This window comes from Alosa alosa, chromosome 7 (genome assembly GCF_017589495.1).
Source record: "Alosa alosa isolate M-15738 ecotype Scorff River chromosome 7, AALO_Geno_1.1, whole genome shotgun sequence".
NCBI classification, from domain to species: Eukaryota; Metazoa; Chordata; class Actinopteri; order Clupeiformes; family Clupeidae; genus Alosa; species Alosa alosa.
The window spans coordinates 32,675,116-32,689,737 of NC_063195.1; the positions used below are offsets into that span (position 1 = coordinate 32,675,116).

A 14,622-nucleotide genomic window follows, 5' to 3' on the forward strand; every position below is an offset into this window, starting at 1 on the left:
ACCTACATCTCTTCTCAGGGAGATGCTAGTCTGGAACACCATGATTCTCTTAACATTTCCATTAGAGGACAAGCCAATCAGCGACGAGAGGGGATGACGCTATCAAAACTGGCTTTGGTAAATGGTAGTAGCATCGCCTGCAAACATTGAAAATTGCTTCATTTATGTAGAGTAAAAGATCTACATACATTTTTCCTGACTGACAACCCTTTCTTATACAGTCTATGCTGACAACGTGGTTTATTGACGGTTTGTAAAGTTTAGGCAAAGTAGAAAGTAACGCTAGGAATCCCTGATCAATGTGATTGGTTAGACTGGATCAATGATTTCAAAGTTAGCCCAAAATCTACACCAGTCACAATTCTATAGTTGGGAAAATTTTCTAATCGCGAGTCCCCAGAATATATTCACTAAGTGAGTGAATCTTAAATGGCTATTATTTCTGGAAATTAATGATTTTAAATTCATGTCCATTTTCAGCAAGTCCCATTTTCAGCAACCGGTCAGTATTTAATTGTCCAACTTCACCTTCCCAGGGGGTTGCATGTTGCATGTGATGAGCAAAGCATGAACACAGTTTTTAGTAATAAAATAATTTTATTCACTAATGAGAATAGTGTAACACTTTAGTTTAGGGAACACATATTATTAATATACATAACTAATATGTGTATGTATTAGTGCTCAAGAAGGTCTGTATTAAGTATTAATTCACATTTATTCACAAGTCTTTAATGAACAATGTCTTAATCTTAATCAATTATTTATTCTAATCCTTAATAAACAGCTATTTGGTGTTGATGTAAGGTTACTGGTATACAGTATGGCTCAAAAATACAGAATTCTCTGACTCAAATAAACTCCTAATACAATGTCTGAATATGTGACTTACAATGACAGAATAGTAACATATTATGACAATGTATTAGAAGGCTATAGAGTTTCTATTTTCATCCATACTATATATCAACAACCTTAGATCAAGACCAACTAAAATAAATCACTTATTGAGTAAGAACACATTGCTGAATAAAGACTTAATAAATGTGTAGTGTTTAAGACAGACCTTATTGACCACTAATACATACACACGTTACTTATGTATTAATGGTTAATTAATGGTTCCGTAGAAATAAGGGTAATGTCAAAATGAATTCATGTTTTTAAAGTTTTTTGTTTGTTTGTTTTTTTAGTGACTTCTAGAGAGCCTCAGCGCGCCTCCCTCTGAGTCACTGGAGGATGCCCGAAATCTCAACGCCTTCCTTATCTTCTGCAGAAAGGCCTTCAGTCCCTTCTTCTTGGTGGACTTGACTCTCTCTGACAAAAGAAGTAGTTGCAGATATTAAAATGCACATGCATGTGCAAGATAAGAAATAAAATGATGTTCTATATGGATGAGGGCAACTTACCAGATGGCAGTGCTGCATGATTCTGGACATCTTTTGAGTCATTGGATGTTACTGTCATTGCTTTGTCTTGTGCACACTGAGAACAAAATTTAAATCAAGTTAATGATGATTGGTTTATGTCATAACCACAACCAAAACTACAAGGAAATTAAGCAACACATATAATTATTTTCAAAAGACCTTTTAGAATGGTATAGAACCTACCACATGATGATTCTTCTCAATGTCTTGAGCCTCATCCTCCATCTCCCAATCTGGAACTTCTGGGCACAATTCAGGTCTCGTGCACTCAGAAAGGAGAAACCCAGACGGGGGCTGTGCTGCAGGTGAGACGTCTGCAACCAGGAGCTCAGAAGGAGGCTTCACTGCTCGGACTGCAGCTGAGGCATTGGGTAAGGCAAACCCAGGAGGAGGCTTCACTGCAGGCAATGTGTCCGTTATAGTAAAACCAGGAAGTGGCTTCACTGCAGGTGAAGGGTTGGGCAGAGCAAACCCAGGAGGTGGTCGTACTGCAGGTGATGTTACAGGCAAAGGGAACCCTGGTGGGGGTTTGACTGCAGGGGATGCATCAGGTAGAGTAAAACCATGAGGTGGCTTCACTGCAGGGGATGCATCTGGAAGCAGGAACCCAGGAGGTGGCTTCACTGCAGCTGAGGTGGGAGGAGGTACAGTAAAACCTGGTGGTGGCTTCACTACAGCTGAGGAGGCAGGCAGATCAAACCCAGGAGGTGGCTTCACTGCAGGTGATATGGCAGGCTGATCAAACCGAGGAGGTGGCTTCACTACAGGTGAAGTGGCAGGAAGATCAAATCCAGGTGGTGGTCTCACGGCAGCTGAGGTGGCAGGAGGTACCGTAAAACCTGGTGGTGGCTTCACTGCAGGTGACGTGGCAGGTAGATGAAACCCTGGTGGTGGTCTCACTGCAGCTGAGGTGGCAGGAGGTACAGTAAAACCTGGTGATGGCTTCACAACAGGTGATGCATCAGGTAGATGAAACCCTGGTGGTGGTCTCACTGCAGCTGAGGTGGCAGGAGGTACAGTAAAACCTGGTGGTGGCTTCACAACAGGTGATGCATCAGGTAGAGTGAATCCAGGAGGTGCCTTCACAACAGGTGATGCATCAGGTAGAGTGAATCCAGGAGGTGGCTTCACAACAGGTGGTGCATCAGGTAGAGTGAATCCAGGAGGTGGCTGTGGTGCACTTGAGGTAGGTGCCTCCTTGTGTTCCTCACAGGAGATGTTATCAAGTAGTGTCACGTAATCCTGCAGAGTTGTTGTAATCATGGTACTGATCATATAGCTCTGATGTTTATCCATCACTAATGTGTGTAACTGGTCCTGAACGTCATACAACGGGAAGGACTCTGCGTATTGATTATAAACCATGTCACCTAGTTGTTCGATTGTATCCGATGAGAGATCTTTGAGGTGACAGGAAAGATAATTGGCTTCCTGGGACTGGAAAAGAGTCACTTTGGTGAGAAAACGAATCTGGTCCACCAGTAGAAGGCATATGATTAGGTCGTCCTTATCCGCCATCGTTACTGGGACAAGGGCATGGACAAATCTTGCCACTACACCACATATGACCTTTTCCAGGTCAGGGCAAGGTGGCAGCTCAAATGGCAGTGTCTCCATTTTCCTATTGCGGCATACCATCTCAAGTTGGACAGACACCAGACGGCCAATGTCTCTGGACACCATCCTGTTCTTATTGGATAATGCCTCCATGAGAGATTTCATGCTGCCATACATTCTGAATACATCTTTACAGATGGAGTTCACCATACAAACCACCTCATTCATGTTGAAATAACAATTGACTTTAGCTTTCTTCTTTGTGACTTTCACACCAGAGTGAGACAGTCTGTTTACCACATGCTCAATCAGTGGCCAATTATGAGCTTCGAATGTAAATCCTGTGTCTTCCTGAGAGTACATCTGCAGCAACACAAGTGTCAAAACTGAAGTCACTGCCTCAATGTGAATCACCAGCTTCTGAGCAGTAGTTGGTGAACTCTTGTAGTTACTAGCGATCATGAACAGTCTCAAGATGGAGGGTGGTTGTGAAGGCCTTTGAAAAGACATCTGAAAAAGCCTGGTAACTTTCACTGACACAAAGTCAATGACGGTGGCCATTAGAGTCTCATCGCCGGTGCACAAGAACTTCTTCATGGCATCAGCAGTATACATGGCCTTCACAAGCTTGTGATGGATGGAGTGGGTCATCCTAGCAGCCGCTGGACGGGAGTAGTGTGCTTGTAGGTTTGACATTGGTAAAGTAGAGGACAACCTCCTCAGCACTGCACGGGCAATATCCACGGACAGCTCTGTCAGCTGCATGGAGGACCCATGGTAAGGAGTGCCACTGGGATCTGTCTTCATGGTGTAGATCAGTCTGGTGACCAGGTCCGCCACCACCTCTAGCCGGGTGTGTAGACGAGAGCACTGATAATACTGGAGCTCAATCTCAAGGTCACTCAAGATTCTCCTCAGAAGATGAATCTTGAGGTCATCTGGACGCTTCTCAGGTGACTCTCTGTTGGCAAAAAGAGATTGTGTGAAATTCTGCTTTTTTCAACAACATGTCATTTTGTTAATAATAATAATACAATAATAACAATGCAGGCAGGGGAAAGATGGAGTCACATTACAGTGACTTTAAACATCATTCACATGTGGAGTGGGATACAGACCATCACAGACTATATGGAAGAGGGCTAGAGGGCTTTGTGTTTACTGTTTTGGATGTGCACACCATAATACCACTAGCCACTTTAGTTTATATTTTCTGTATCTTACTTGCACTTCAGACTGAAAATTACCATGTAATTCAGTACTGTTTTGGAATTCCATTTGAACTTACTATGCAAAGTGGAGTTGACTTACACTGATTGAGACTATTGAATTTCATATCCACTAATGATGATACTTTGCCATTATATGACAGCAAACTTAACTTGAACTTGAAACTTATAGCTAAATACACTCAAGGTGCCGTATTTCTGAGTCAATAGTTGATCACTGAATGTGACTCACAGATCAGACGGAGCTGAGGGGACATGTTGTTCACAATCCTGCAGCTCATTGCCCTCACGAGACACACTGGACAGATGTCTGACGATCAGCTCTCTCCTGACCTCCTGCTCAATGTCCTGCATCCTGAGATGGGCATTGACCTGCCAGGCCTAAAATGACACATTAATCTTTAATTATTATCAGCTCAAAAGGACTACAGATCCTGAATGTGTATTCGACAGTAGCCTATGCATAACAAGTCATATTTTTGACATGGAAAAGCTTTTCAGCCCCTGTAATGGATTAGCCTAACTAGGCTATAAAGTAGTTATCTAACTTACCAGCCAGGTTTCGTCATCACATGACTCTTTTAACTCAGGGAACCTAAACAATAATGAGAGAGGTGTCATGTTCTGTTCTTATTTATTTTTCAATGAAATTGTTTCTTTCCATTTTAAGCACTAGACCTCTGATATTACTAACCAGTCTTTGAGCATCTTCCTCTCATGGCGGAAAAACCATTCCATGACATCCTCAACTGTAATATAGACGTTCACTGAGCCCTGCTCCTGAAGATTCAAGAACAGTCTCAGGAGTACCTTCTATGAGAGAAAAGTAAAAAATGGGTAAGAAGACATAGCCAATATATTGTGTTGTTCATGTTCATGTTTTTTTTTTCCCTTAAACAGAGGAACTTTACTTTTTCGTTGTAGGACACCCTGTCCAGACAGAAGCCAGCCTTCTTCTTGTAGCACAAGCAGTACGACAGACACTAATACAGAGGAAAACCCATAATCAGACGATTTTAGTTTTTACTTTCAACATCAATGTTAGCATCATGTTCCATAGCTAAACTTTGATCCAACTTAACGTGATGACAGTAGGCCTACCACTGATAAGGGACGCAACAATATATGCTATAAACTGCACTGTAATGTTGGAAAATAAAACTAAAAGTCTAACTTGGTGGGATAGCTAATTTTTAGATTTTAAGCTAACGTTAGGCCACATTTGCGTTCAAACCTGACACAAGACCACGGAATTGGCAGATAAGTGCCAAATTACATCAATATTAATTACCTCCGGTCTGTCCTGCATACTGTGTAGCGTTTTTTTCTGACCAGACAAAAGTCCTTATGCAAAGTGAGGAGAAAAGTCGATAAATTTTTCTTCAAGAAAATCTGTATTGCCGCTCGTCGAAATTGTTTTGCTAAAGTAATGTTTTCTGCAACATTCCAAATATCAAACATTCCATTACTATAGAAACGAACAGAACAGTTTGACACGACGCGTTTTTAGAACAATTTGACGCCATGACGTCATTGACTAGCAATGTCTTTTTAGCCCACTACATGTTATGTATGGTTTAAGTTCAAGTTCATATAGCAAACTACACTATTACGGTATAGGTCATTCAATGCGCGTTGTATTCTTGGGTTGGGAGTTGGAGTAGGCCTAAATCTTAAGAGTTTAAGAGTTTAAAAGAATATTTATTTCTGGCTGAAAATATTATGGTAGACAGCTGTTTAGGGACCATTGCCAAGTCAAGTCAGTTTTATTTGTATAGCGCATTTAACGTGCACAGAGTGCAACCCAAAGCGCTCCACATGTAGGCTAAGACATTGTCATTGACACATAGACTAACAAAGACAAAATACGGACGGCGGCGTAGTCGCCAGCGTACCCGTGACACCAAGACATAGAACTACATTTAAGGAATAACAAACACAAAAGATGCCAGACGGAGCGGCGTAGTCGCCAGCGTACCCGTGACACCAAGACATACAAGACAGACAACAAATAAATTAATAAATAAAATTAAGAATAAAATTAGTCCAATTTCCAACCGGCTGAAAATGTCCAAGTGCAATGATGACTCGCGTGAAACTGCGCACAGCTGTGTCTCAACAACCGATGGCACCGAGGCTACTTACTAGGCAATGTTAAGTTATATAGTAAGAGAGGGTATTGTAATCGGGTCCCTCCGTCCGTCTGTCCACTAACATGACTTAAAAAGTACTGATCCAGTGTACTTCAGATATTTATACAAGGCAGAGAGTGAGGGTCTATCTTAGTTCTCTCAGGATCTGGCTCTGAATACAGATTCTGGAATCTGGAGATGAGGGTCTGTCTGTAGGCGCCTGAGCGCTCTTGTTTCCATATTCGTTTATTTGTGTTGCAGGTGAATATGTTTCTGGTGACAACTTTGCGTCCTGTTTGTTGTGTTTTTTTACTAAGGGCAATCCTATTAATCATTGATATCAATTGTAACACCCAGAGGAATAAAAATCAATTTTATAAAATAGGGGAATGCCGCGATCGTCGGACTTTGACCTACACACGCAGTAGCCGGCGTCACGAGACTCTAATCATGTATATAATGAGCACTGCGTTAGTCAGCGTCTCCGTGGCACACATAGAAGAGGCAGCGCTGTGTTAAATAGCACTTTAAGAATTACGTCGCCAGTTCGAATCCGGACTGATGCACCAGCCGCCCTTACGGCCGTTTCCGCGGTCTCACGATGTTTTACGCGATGTCGCCCTCTGGTCATTCCGTTGCCAATCGCCCGCGACATCTCATTAAGGCAAAATCCTGACTGTTTGTAACTGTTTGCGTCCTGTTTCTTGTGCTTCTTTACTGAGGGCAATCATATTAATCATTGATATCAATTGCAACACCCAGAGGAATAAAAATCAATTTTACAAAATAGGGGAATGCCGCGATCGTCGGACTTTGACCTACACACGCAGTAGCCGGCGTCACGCGACTCTAATCATGTATATAATGAGCACTGCATTAGTGAGCGTCTCCGTGGCACACATAGAAGAGGCAGCGCTGTGCTATATAGCACTTTAAGAATTACGTCGCCGGTTCGAATCCAGCCGCCCTTACGGCCATTTACGCGGTCTCACGTTGTTTTACACGACTCTAATCATGTCTTTAATGAGCACTGCGTTAGTCAGCGTCTCCGTGGCACACATAGAAGAGGCAGCGCTGTGTTATATAGCACTTTAAGAATTACGTCGCCCGTTCGAATCCGGCCTGATGCACCTGCCGCCATTACGGCCGTTTACGCGGTCTCACGTTGTTTTACGCGACGTCGATCTCTGGTCATCGCATTGCCGATCGCCCGCGACATCTTATGAAGCCAAGAGCCTGACTGTTTGTAACTGTTTGCGTCCTGTTTCTTGTACTTCTTTACTGAGGGCAATCATATTAATCATTGATATCAATCGCAACACCCAGAAGAATAAAAATCAATTTTACAAAATAGGGGAATGCCGCGATCTTCGGACTTTGACCTACACACGCAGTAGCCGGCGTCACGAGACTCTAATCATGTATATAATGAGCACTGCATTAGTCAGCATCTCCGTGGCACACATAGAAGAGGCAGCGCTGTGCTATATAGCACTTTAAGAATTACGTCGCCGGTTCGAATCCGGCCTGATGCACCGGGTGCCCTTACGGCCGTTTACGCGGTCTCACGTTGTTTTACGCGACGTCGCTCTCTGGTCATCGCATTGCCGATCGCCCGCGACATCTTATTAAGCCAAGAGCCTGACTGTTTGTAACTGTTTGCGTCCTGTTTCTTGTGCTTCTTTACTGAGGGCAATCATATTAATCATTGATATCAATCGCAACACCCAGAGGAATAAAAATCAATTTTACAAAATAGGGGAATGCCGCGATCAGCGGACTTTGACCTACACCGCAGTAGCCGGTGTCATGAGACTCTAATCATGTATATAATGAGCAATGCATTAGTCCGAGTCTCCGTGGCACATATAGAAAGGCAGCTGTGCTAAATAGCACTTTAAGAATTGTGTCGCTGTTTGAACCGCCTGATGCACCTGCCGCCATTACGGCCGTTTACGCGGTCTCACGTTGTTTTACGCGACGTCGATCTCTGGTCATCGCATTGCCGATCGCCCGCGACATCTTATGAAGCCAAGAGCCTGACTGTTTGTAACTGTTTGCGTCCTGTTTCTTGTACTTCTTTACTGAGGGCAATCATATTAATCATTGATATCAATCGCAACACCCAGAGGAATAAAAATCAATTTTACAAAATAGGGGAATGCCGCGATCAGCGGACTTTGACCTACACCGCAGTAGCCGGTGTCATGAGACTCTAATCATGTATATAATGAGCAATGCATTAGTCCGAGTCTCCCGCGGGCACATATAGAAAAGGCAGCGCTGTGTTAAATAGCACTTTAAGAATTGTGTCGCTGTTTCGAATCCGCCTGATGCACCGCCGCCCTTACGGCCGTTCAAAGGGGTCTCACGTTGTTTTTACGCGATGTCGCTCTCTGGTCATTCCATTGCCAACGCCTGCGACATCTCATTAAGGCAAGATCCTGACTGTTTGTAACTGTTTGCGTCCTGTTTCTTGTGCTTCTTTACTGAGGGCAATCATATTAATCATTGATATCAATTGCAACACCCAGAGGAATAAAAATCAATTTTACAAAATAGGGGAATGCTGCGATCGTCGGACTTTGACCTACACACGCAGTAGCCGGCGTCTCGAGACTCTAATCATGTATATAATGAGCACTGCATTAGTCAGCGTCTCCGTGGCACACATAGAAGAGGCAGCGCTGTGCTATATAGCACTTTAAGAATTACGTCGCCGGTTCGAATCCGGCCGTTTACCAGGTCTCACGTTGTTTTACGCGACGTCGCTCTCTGGTCATCGCATTGCCGATCGCCCGCGACATCTTATTAAGCCAAGAGCCTGACTGTTTGTAACTGTTTGCGTCCTGTTTCTTGTGCTTCTTTACTGAGGGCAATCATATTAATCATTGATATCAATTGCAACACCCAGAGCAATAAAAATCAATTTTACAAAATAGGGGAATGCCGCGATCAGCGGACTTTGACCTACACACGCAGTAGCCGGGCGTCATGAGACTCTAATCATGTATATAATGAGCAATGCATTAGTCAGCGTCTCCGCGGGCACACATAGAAGAGGCAGCGCTGTGCTAAATAGCACTTTAAGAATTACGCCGCCAGTTTGAACCGCCTGATGCACCAGCCGCTTTTACGGCCGCTTTCAGCGGTCTCACGTTGTTTTACGCGATGTAATCTCTGGTCATTCCATTGCCAATCGCCTAGCGACATCTCATTAAGGCAAGATCCTGACTGTTTGTAACTGTTTGCGTCCTGTTTCTTGTGCTTCTTTACTGAGGGCAATCATATTAATCATTGATATCAATTGCAACACCCAGAGGAATAAAAATCAATTTTACAAAATAGGGGAATGCCGCGATCTTCGGACTTTGACCTACACACGCAGTAGCCGGCGTCACGAGACTCTAATCATGTATATAATGAGCACTGCATTAGTCAGCATCTCCGGGCACACATATAGAAGAGGCAGCGCTGTGCTATATAGCACTTTAAGAATTACGCCGCCGTTTGAATCCGCCTGATGCACCGGTGCCCTTACGGCCGTTCGCACGCCGTCTCCACGTTGTTTTACGCTATATAGCGACGCCGCTCTCTGGTCATCGTGATTGCCGATCGCCCGCGACATCTTATTAAGCCAAGAGCCTGACTGTTTGTAACTGTTTGCGTCCTGTTTCTTGTGCTTCTTTACTGAGGGCAATCATATTAATCATTGATATCAATCGCAACACCCAGAGGAATAAAAATCAATTTTACAAAATAGGGGAATGCCGCGATCAGCGGACTTTGACCTACACCGCAGTAGCCGGTGTCATGAGACTCTAATCATGTATATAATGAGCAATGCATTAGTCCGAGTCTCCGTGGCACATATAGAAAAGGCAGCGCTGTGCTAAATAGCACTTTAAGAATTGTGTCGCTGTTTCGAATCCGGCCTGATGCACCTGCCGCCATTACGGCCGTTTACGCGGTCTCACGTTGTTTTACGCGACGTCGATCTCTGGTCATCGCATTGCCGATCGCCCGCGACATCTTATGAAGCCAAGAGCCTGACTGTTTGTAACTGTTTGCGTCCTGTTTCTTGTGCTTCTTTACTGAGGGCAATCATATTAATCATTGATATCAATCGCAACACCCAGAAGAATAAAAATCAATTTTACAAAATAGGGGAATGCCGCGATCAGCGGACTTTGACCTACACCGCAGTAGCCGGTGTCATGAGACTCTAATCATGTATATAATGAGCACTGCATTAGTCAGCATCTCCGTGGCACACATAGAAGAGGCAGCGCTGTGCTATATAGCACTTTAAGAATTACGTCGCCGGTTCGAATCCGGCCTGATGCACCGGGTGCCCTTACGGCCGTTTACGCGGTCTCACGTTGTTTTACGCGACGTCGCTCTCTGGTCATCGCATTGCCGATCGCCCGCGACATCTTATTAAGCCAAGAGCCTGACTGTTTGTAACTGTTTGCGTCCTGTTTCTTGTGCTTCTTTACTGAGGGCAATCATATTAATCATTGATATCAATCGCAACACCCAGAGGAATAAAAATCAATTTTACAAAATAGGGGAATGCCGCGATCAGCGGACTTTGACCTACACCGCAGTAGCCGGTGTCATGAGACTCTAATCATGTATATAATGAGCAATGCATTAGTCCGAGTCTCCGTGGCACATATAGAAAAGGCAGCGCTGTGCTAAATAGCACTTTAAGAATTGTGTCGCTGTTTCGAATCCGGCCTGATGCACCGGCCGCCCTTACGGCCGTTTCCGCGGTCTCACGTTGTTTTACGCGATGTCGCCCTCTGGTCATTCCGTTGCCAATCGCCCGCGACATCTCATTAAGGCAAGATCCTGACTGTTTGTAACTGTTTGCGTCCTGTTTCTTGTGCTTCTTTACTGAGGGCAATCATATTAATCATTGATATCAATTGCAACACCCAGAGGAATAAAAATCAATTTTACAAAATAGGGGAATGCTGCGATCGTCGGACTTTGACCTACACACGCAGTAGCCGGCGTCTCGAGACTCTAATCATGTATATAATGAGCACTGCATTAGTCAGCGTCTCCGTGGCACACATAGAAGAGGCAGCGCTGTGCTATATAGCACTTTAAGAATTACGTCGCCGGTTCGAATCCGGCCGTTTACCAGGTCTCACGTTGTTTTACGCGACGTCGATCTCTGGTCATCGCATTGCCGATCGCCCGCGACATCTTATGAAGCCAAGAGCCTGACTGTTTGTAACTGTTTTGCGCCCTGTTTCTTGTGCTTCTTTACTGGGGGCAATCATATTAATCATTGATATCAATTGCAACACCCAGAGGAATAAAAATCAATTTTACAAAATAGGGGAATGCTGCGATCGTCGGACTTTGACCTACACACGCAGTAGCCGGCGTCTCGAGACTCTAATCATGTATATAATGAGCACTGCATTAGTCAGCGTCTCCGTGGCACATATAGAAGAGGCAGCTGTGTTAAATAGCACTTTAAGAATTACGCCGCCAGTTTGAACTGACTGATGCACCAGCCGCCCTTACGGCCGTTTCGCGCGGTCTCACGATGTTTTACTGCGATGTCGCCCTCTGGTCATTCCGTTGCCAATCGCCCGCGACATCTCATTAAGGCAAAATCCTGACTGTTTGTAACTGTTTGCGTCCTGTTTCTTGTGCTTCTTTACTGAGGGCAATCATATTAATCATTGATATCAATTGCAACACCCAGAGGAATAAAAATCAATTTTACAAAATAGGGGAATGCCGCGATCGTCGGACTTTGACCTACACACGCAGTAGCCGGCGTCACGAGACTCTAATCATGTATATACTGAGCACTGCATTAGTGAGCGCCTCTGTGGCAACACATAGAAGAGGCAGCTGTGCTATATAGCAAATCTTTAAGAATTACGCCGCCGGTTCGAATCCAGCCGCCTCCACGCCATTTACACCCGTCTCCACGTTGTTTTACACGACTCTAATCATGTCTTTAATGAGCACTGCGTTAGTCAGCATCTCCGTGGCACACATAGAAGAGGCAGCGCTGTGTTATATAGCACTTTTTAAGAATTACGTCGCCCGTTCGAATCCGCCTGATGCACCTGCCGCCATTTACGGCCGCTTACGCGGTCTCACGTTGTTTTACGCGACGTCCATCTCTGGTCATCGTGATTGCCGACGCCCATGACATCTTATTAAGCCAAGAGCCTGACTGTTTGTAACTGTTTGCGTCCTGTTTCTTGTGCTTCTTTACTGAGGGCAATCATATTAATCATTGATATCAATCGCAACACCCAGAGGAATAAAATCAATTTTACAAAATAGGGGAATGCCGCGATCAGCGGACTTTGACCTACACCGCAGTAGCCGGTGTCATGAGACTCTAATCATGTATATAATGAGCAATGCATTAGTCCGAGTCTCCGTGGCACATATAGAAAAGGCAGCGCTGTGCTAAATAGCACTTTAAGAATTGTGTCGCTGTTTCGAATCCGGCCTGATGCACCGGCCGCCCTTACGGCCGTTTCCGCGGTCTCACCTTGTTTTACGCGATGTCGCCCTCTGGTCATTCGTGATTGCCAATCGCCAGCGACATCTCATTAAGGCAAGATCCTGACTGTTTGTAACTGTTTTTGCGCCCTGTTTCTTGTGCTTCTTTACTGAGGGCAATCATATTAATCATTGATATCAATCGCAACACCCAGAGGAATAAAAAAATCAATTTTACAAAATAGGGGAATGCCGCATCGCCGGACTTTGACCTACACACGCAGTAGCCGGCGCCTGAGACTCTAATCATGTATATAATGAGCACTGCATTAGTCAGCGTCTCCGTGGCACACATAGAAGAGGCAGCGCTGTGCTATATAGCACTTTAAAGAATTACAAATTCGAACCGCCTGATGCACCGGTGCCCTTACGCCGTTTACCAGGTCTCACGTTGTTTTACGCGACGCCGATCTCTGGTCATCGTGATTGCCGACGCTCGCGACATCTTATGAAGCCAAGAGCCTGACTGTTTGTAACTGTTTGCGTCCTGTTTCTTGTGCTTCTTTACTGAGGGCAATCATATTAATCATTGATATCAATCGCAACACCCAGAGGAATAAAAATCAATTTTACAAAATAGGGGAATGCCGCGATCTTCGGACTTTGACCTACACCGCAGTAGCCGGTGTCATGAGACTTAATCATGTATATAATGAGCAATGCATTAGTCCGAGTCTCCGCGGGCACATATAGAAAAGGCAGCTGTGCTAAATAGCACTTTAAGAATTGTGTCGCTGTTCGAATCCGCCTGATGCACCTGCCGCCATTACGCCGCCACGCGGTCTCACGTTGTTTTACGCGACGCCGCCCTCTGGTCATTCCGATTGCCGACGCTAAAAGAGGGACATCTTTTATGAAGCCAAGAGCCTGACTGTTTGTAACTGTTTGGCGCCCTGTTTCTTGTGCTTCTTTACTGAGGGCAATCATATTAATCATTGATATCAATCGCAACACCCAGAGGAATAAAAATCAATTTTACAAAATAGGGGAATGCGATCATCTTCGACTTTGACCTACACACGCAGTAGCCGGTGTCACGAGACTCTAATCATGTATATAATGAGCACTGCATTAGTCAGCATCTCCGTGGCACACATAGAAGAGGCAGCTGTGCTAAATAGCACTTTAAGAATTACGCCGCTGGTTCGAATCCGCCTGATGCACCGGTGCCCTTTACGGCCGTTTCCCCGTCTCACGATGTTTTACGCGATGTCGCCTCTGGTCATTCCGTTGCCAACGCTTCGCGACATCTCATTAAGGCAAAATCCTGACTGTTTGTAACTGTTTTGCGCCCTGTTTCTTGTGCTTCTTTTTACTGAGGGCAATCATATTAATCATTGATATCAATTGCAACACCCAGAGGAATAAAAATCAATTTTACAAAATAGGGGAATGCCGCCATCGTCGGACTTTGACCTACACACGCAGTAGCCGGTGCCACGAGACTCTAATCATGTATATAATGAGCACTGCATTAGTGAGCCGCCTCCGTGGCACACATAGAAGAGGCAGCGCTTGTGCTATATAGCACTTTTAAGAATTACGCCGCCGGGTTCAATCCAGCCGCCTCTTACGCCATTTACGCGGGTCTCACGTTGTTTTACACGACTCTAATCATGTCTTTAATGAGCACCGCGTTAGTCAGCGCCTCCTGCGCGGCACACATAGAAGAGGCAGCTTGTGTTATATAGCACTTAAGAATTATGATGCACCTGCCGCCAT

At 44.6% G+C, this 14,622-nt stretch overlaps 1 protein-coding gene across 1 annotated transcript; it reads right to left on the reverse strand.

The window, feature by feature from the left end:
* Nucleotides 1-688: 688 nt before the first annotated feature.
* Nucleotides 689-5,728, reverse strand: LOC125297018. The gene is made up of 8 exons (XM_048247149.1): nucleotides 5,508-5,728; nucleotides 5,128-5,199; nucleotides 4,911-5,029; nucleotides 4,769-4,811; nucleotides 4,449-4,597; nucleotides 1,614-3,948; nucleotides 1,410-1,485; nucleotides 689-1,317 (listed from the first exon to the last, which is right to left on the reverse strand). Exons 1-8 carry the CDS (start codon nucleotides 5,523-5,525, stop codon nucleotides 1,190-1,192), a joined length of 2,940 nt encoding a protein of 979 aa, XP_048103106.1. The 5' UTR covers nucleotides 5,526-5,728; the 3' UTR covers nucleotides 689-1,189.
* Between the last annotated feature and the right edge of the window lie 8,894 nt (nucleotides 5,729-14,622).

Bases quoted from the DNA above. Each gene is read 5' to 3' on its own strand.
- LOC125297018 (XM_048247149.1), bottom strand. The intron at 4,598-4,768 runs GTAAGTTAGATA...GTGTCATTTTAG, and splicing joins GTGATGACGAAACCTGGCTG to GCCTGGCAGGTCAATGCCCA. The intron at 3,949-4,448 runs GTGAGTCACATT...TTTTGCCAACAG, and splicing joins CCCTCAGCTCCGTCTGATCT to AGAGTCACCTGAGAAGCGTC.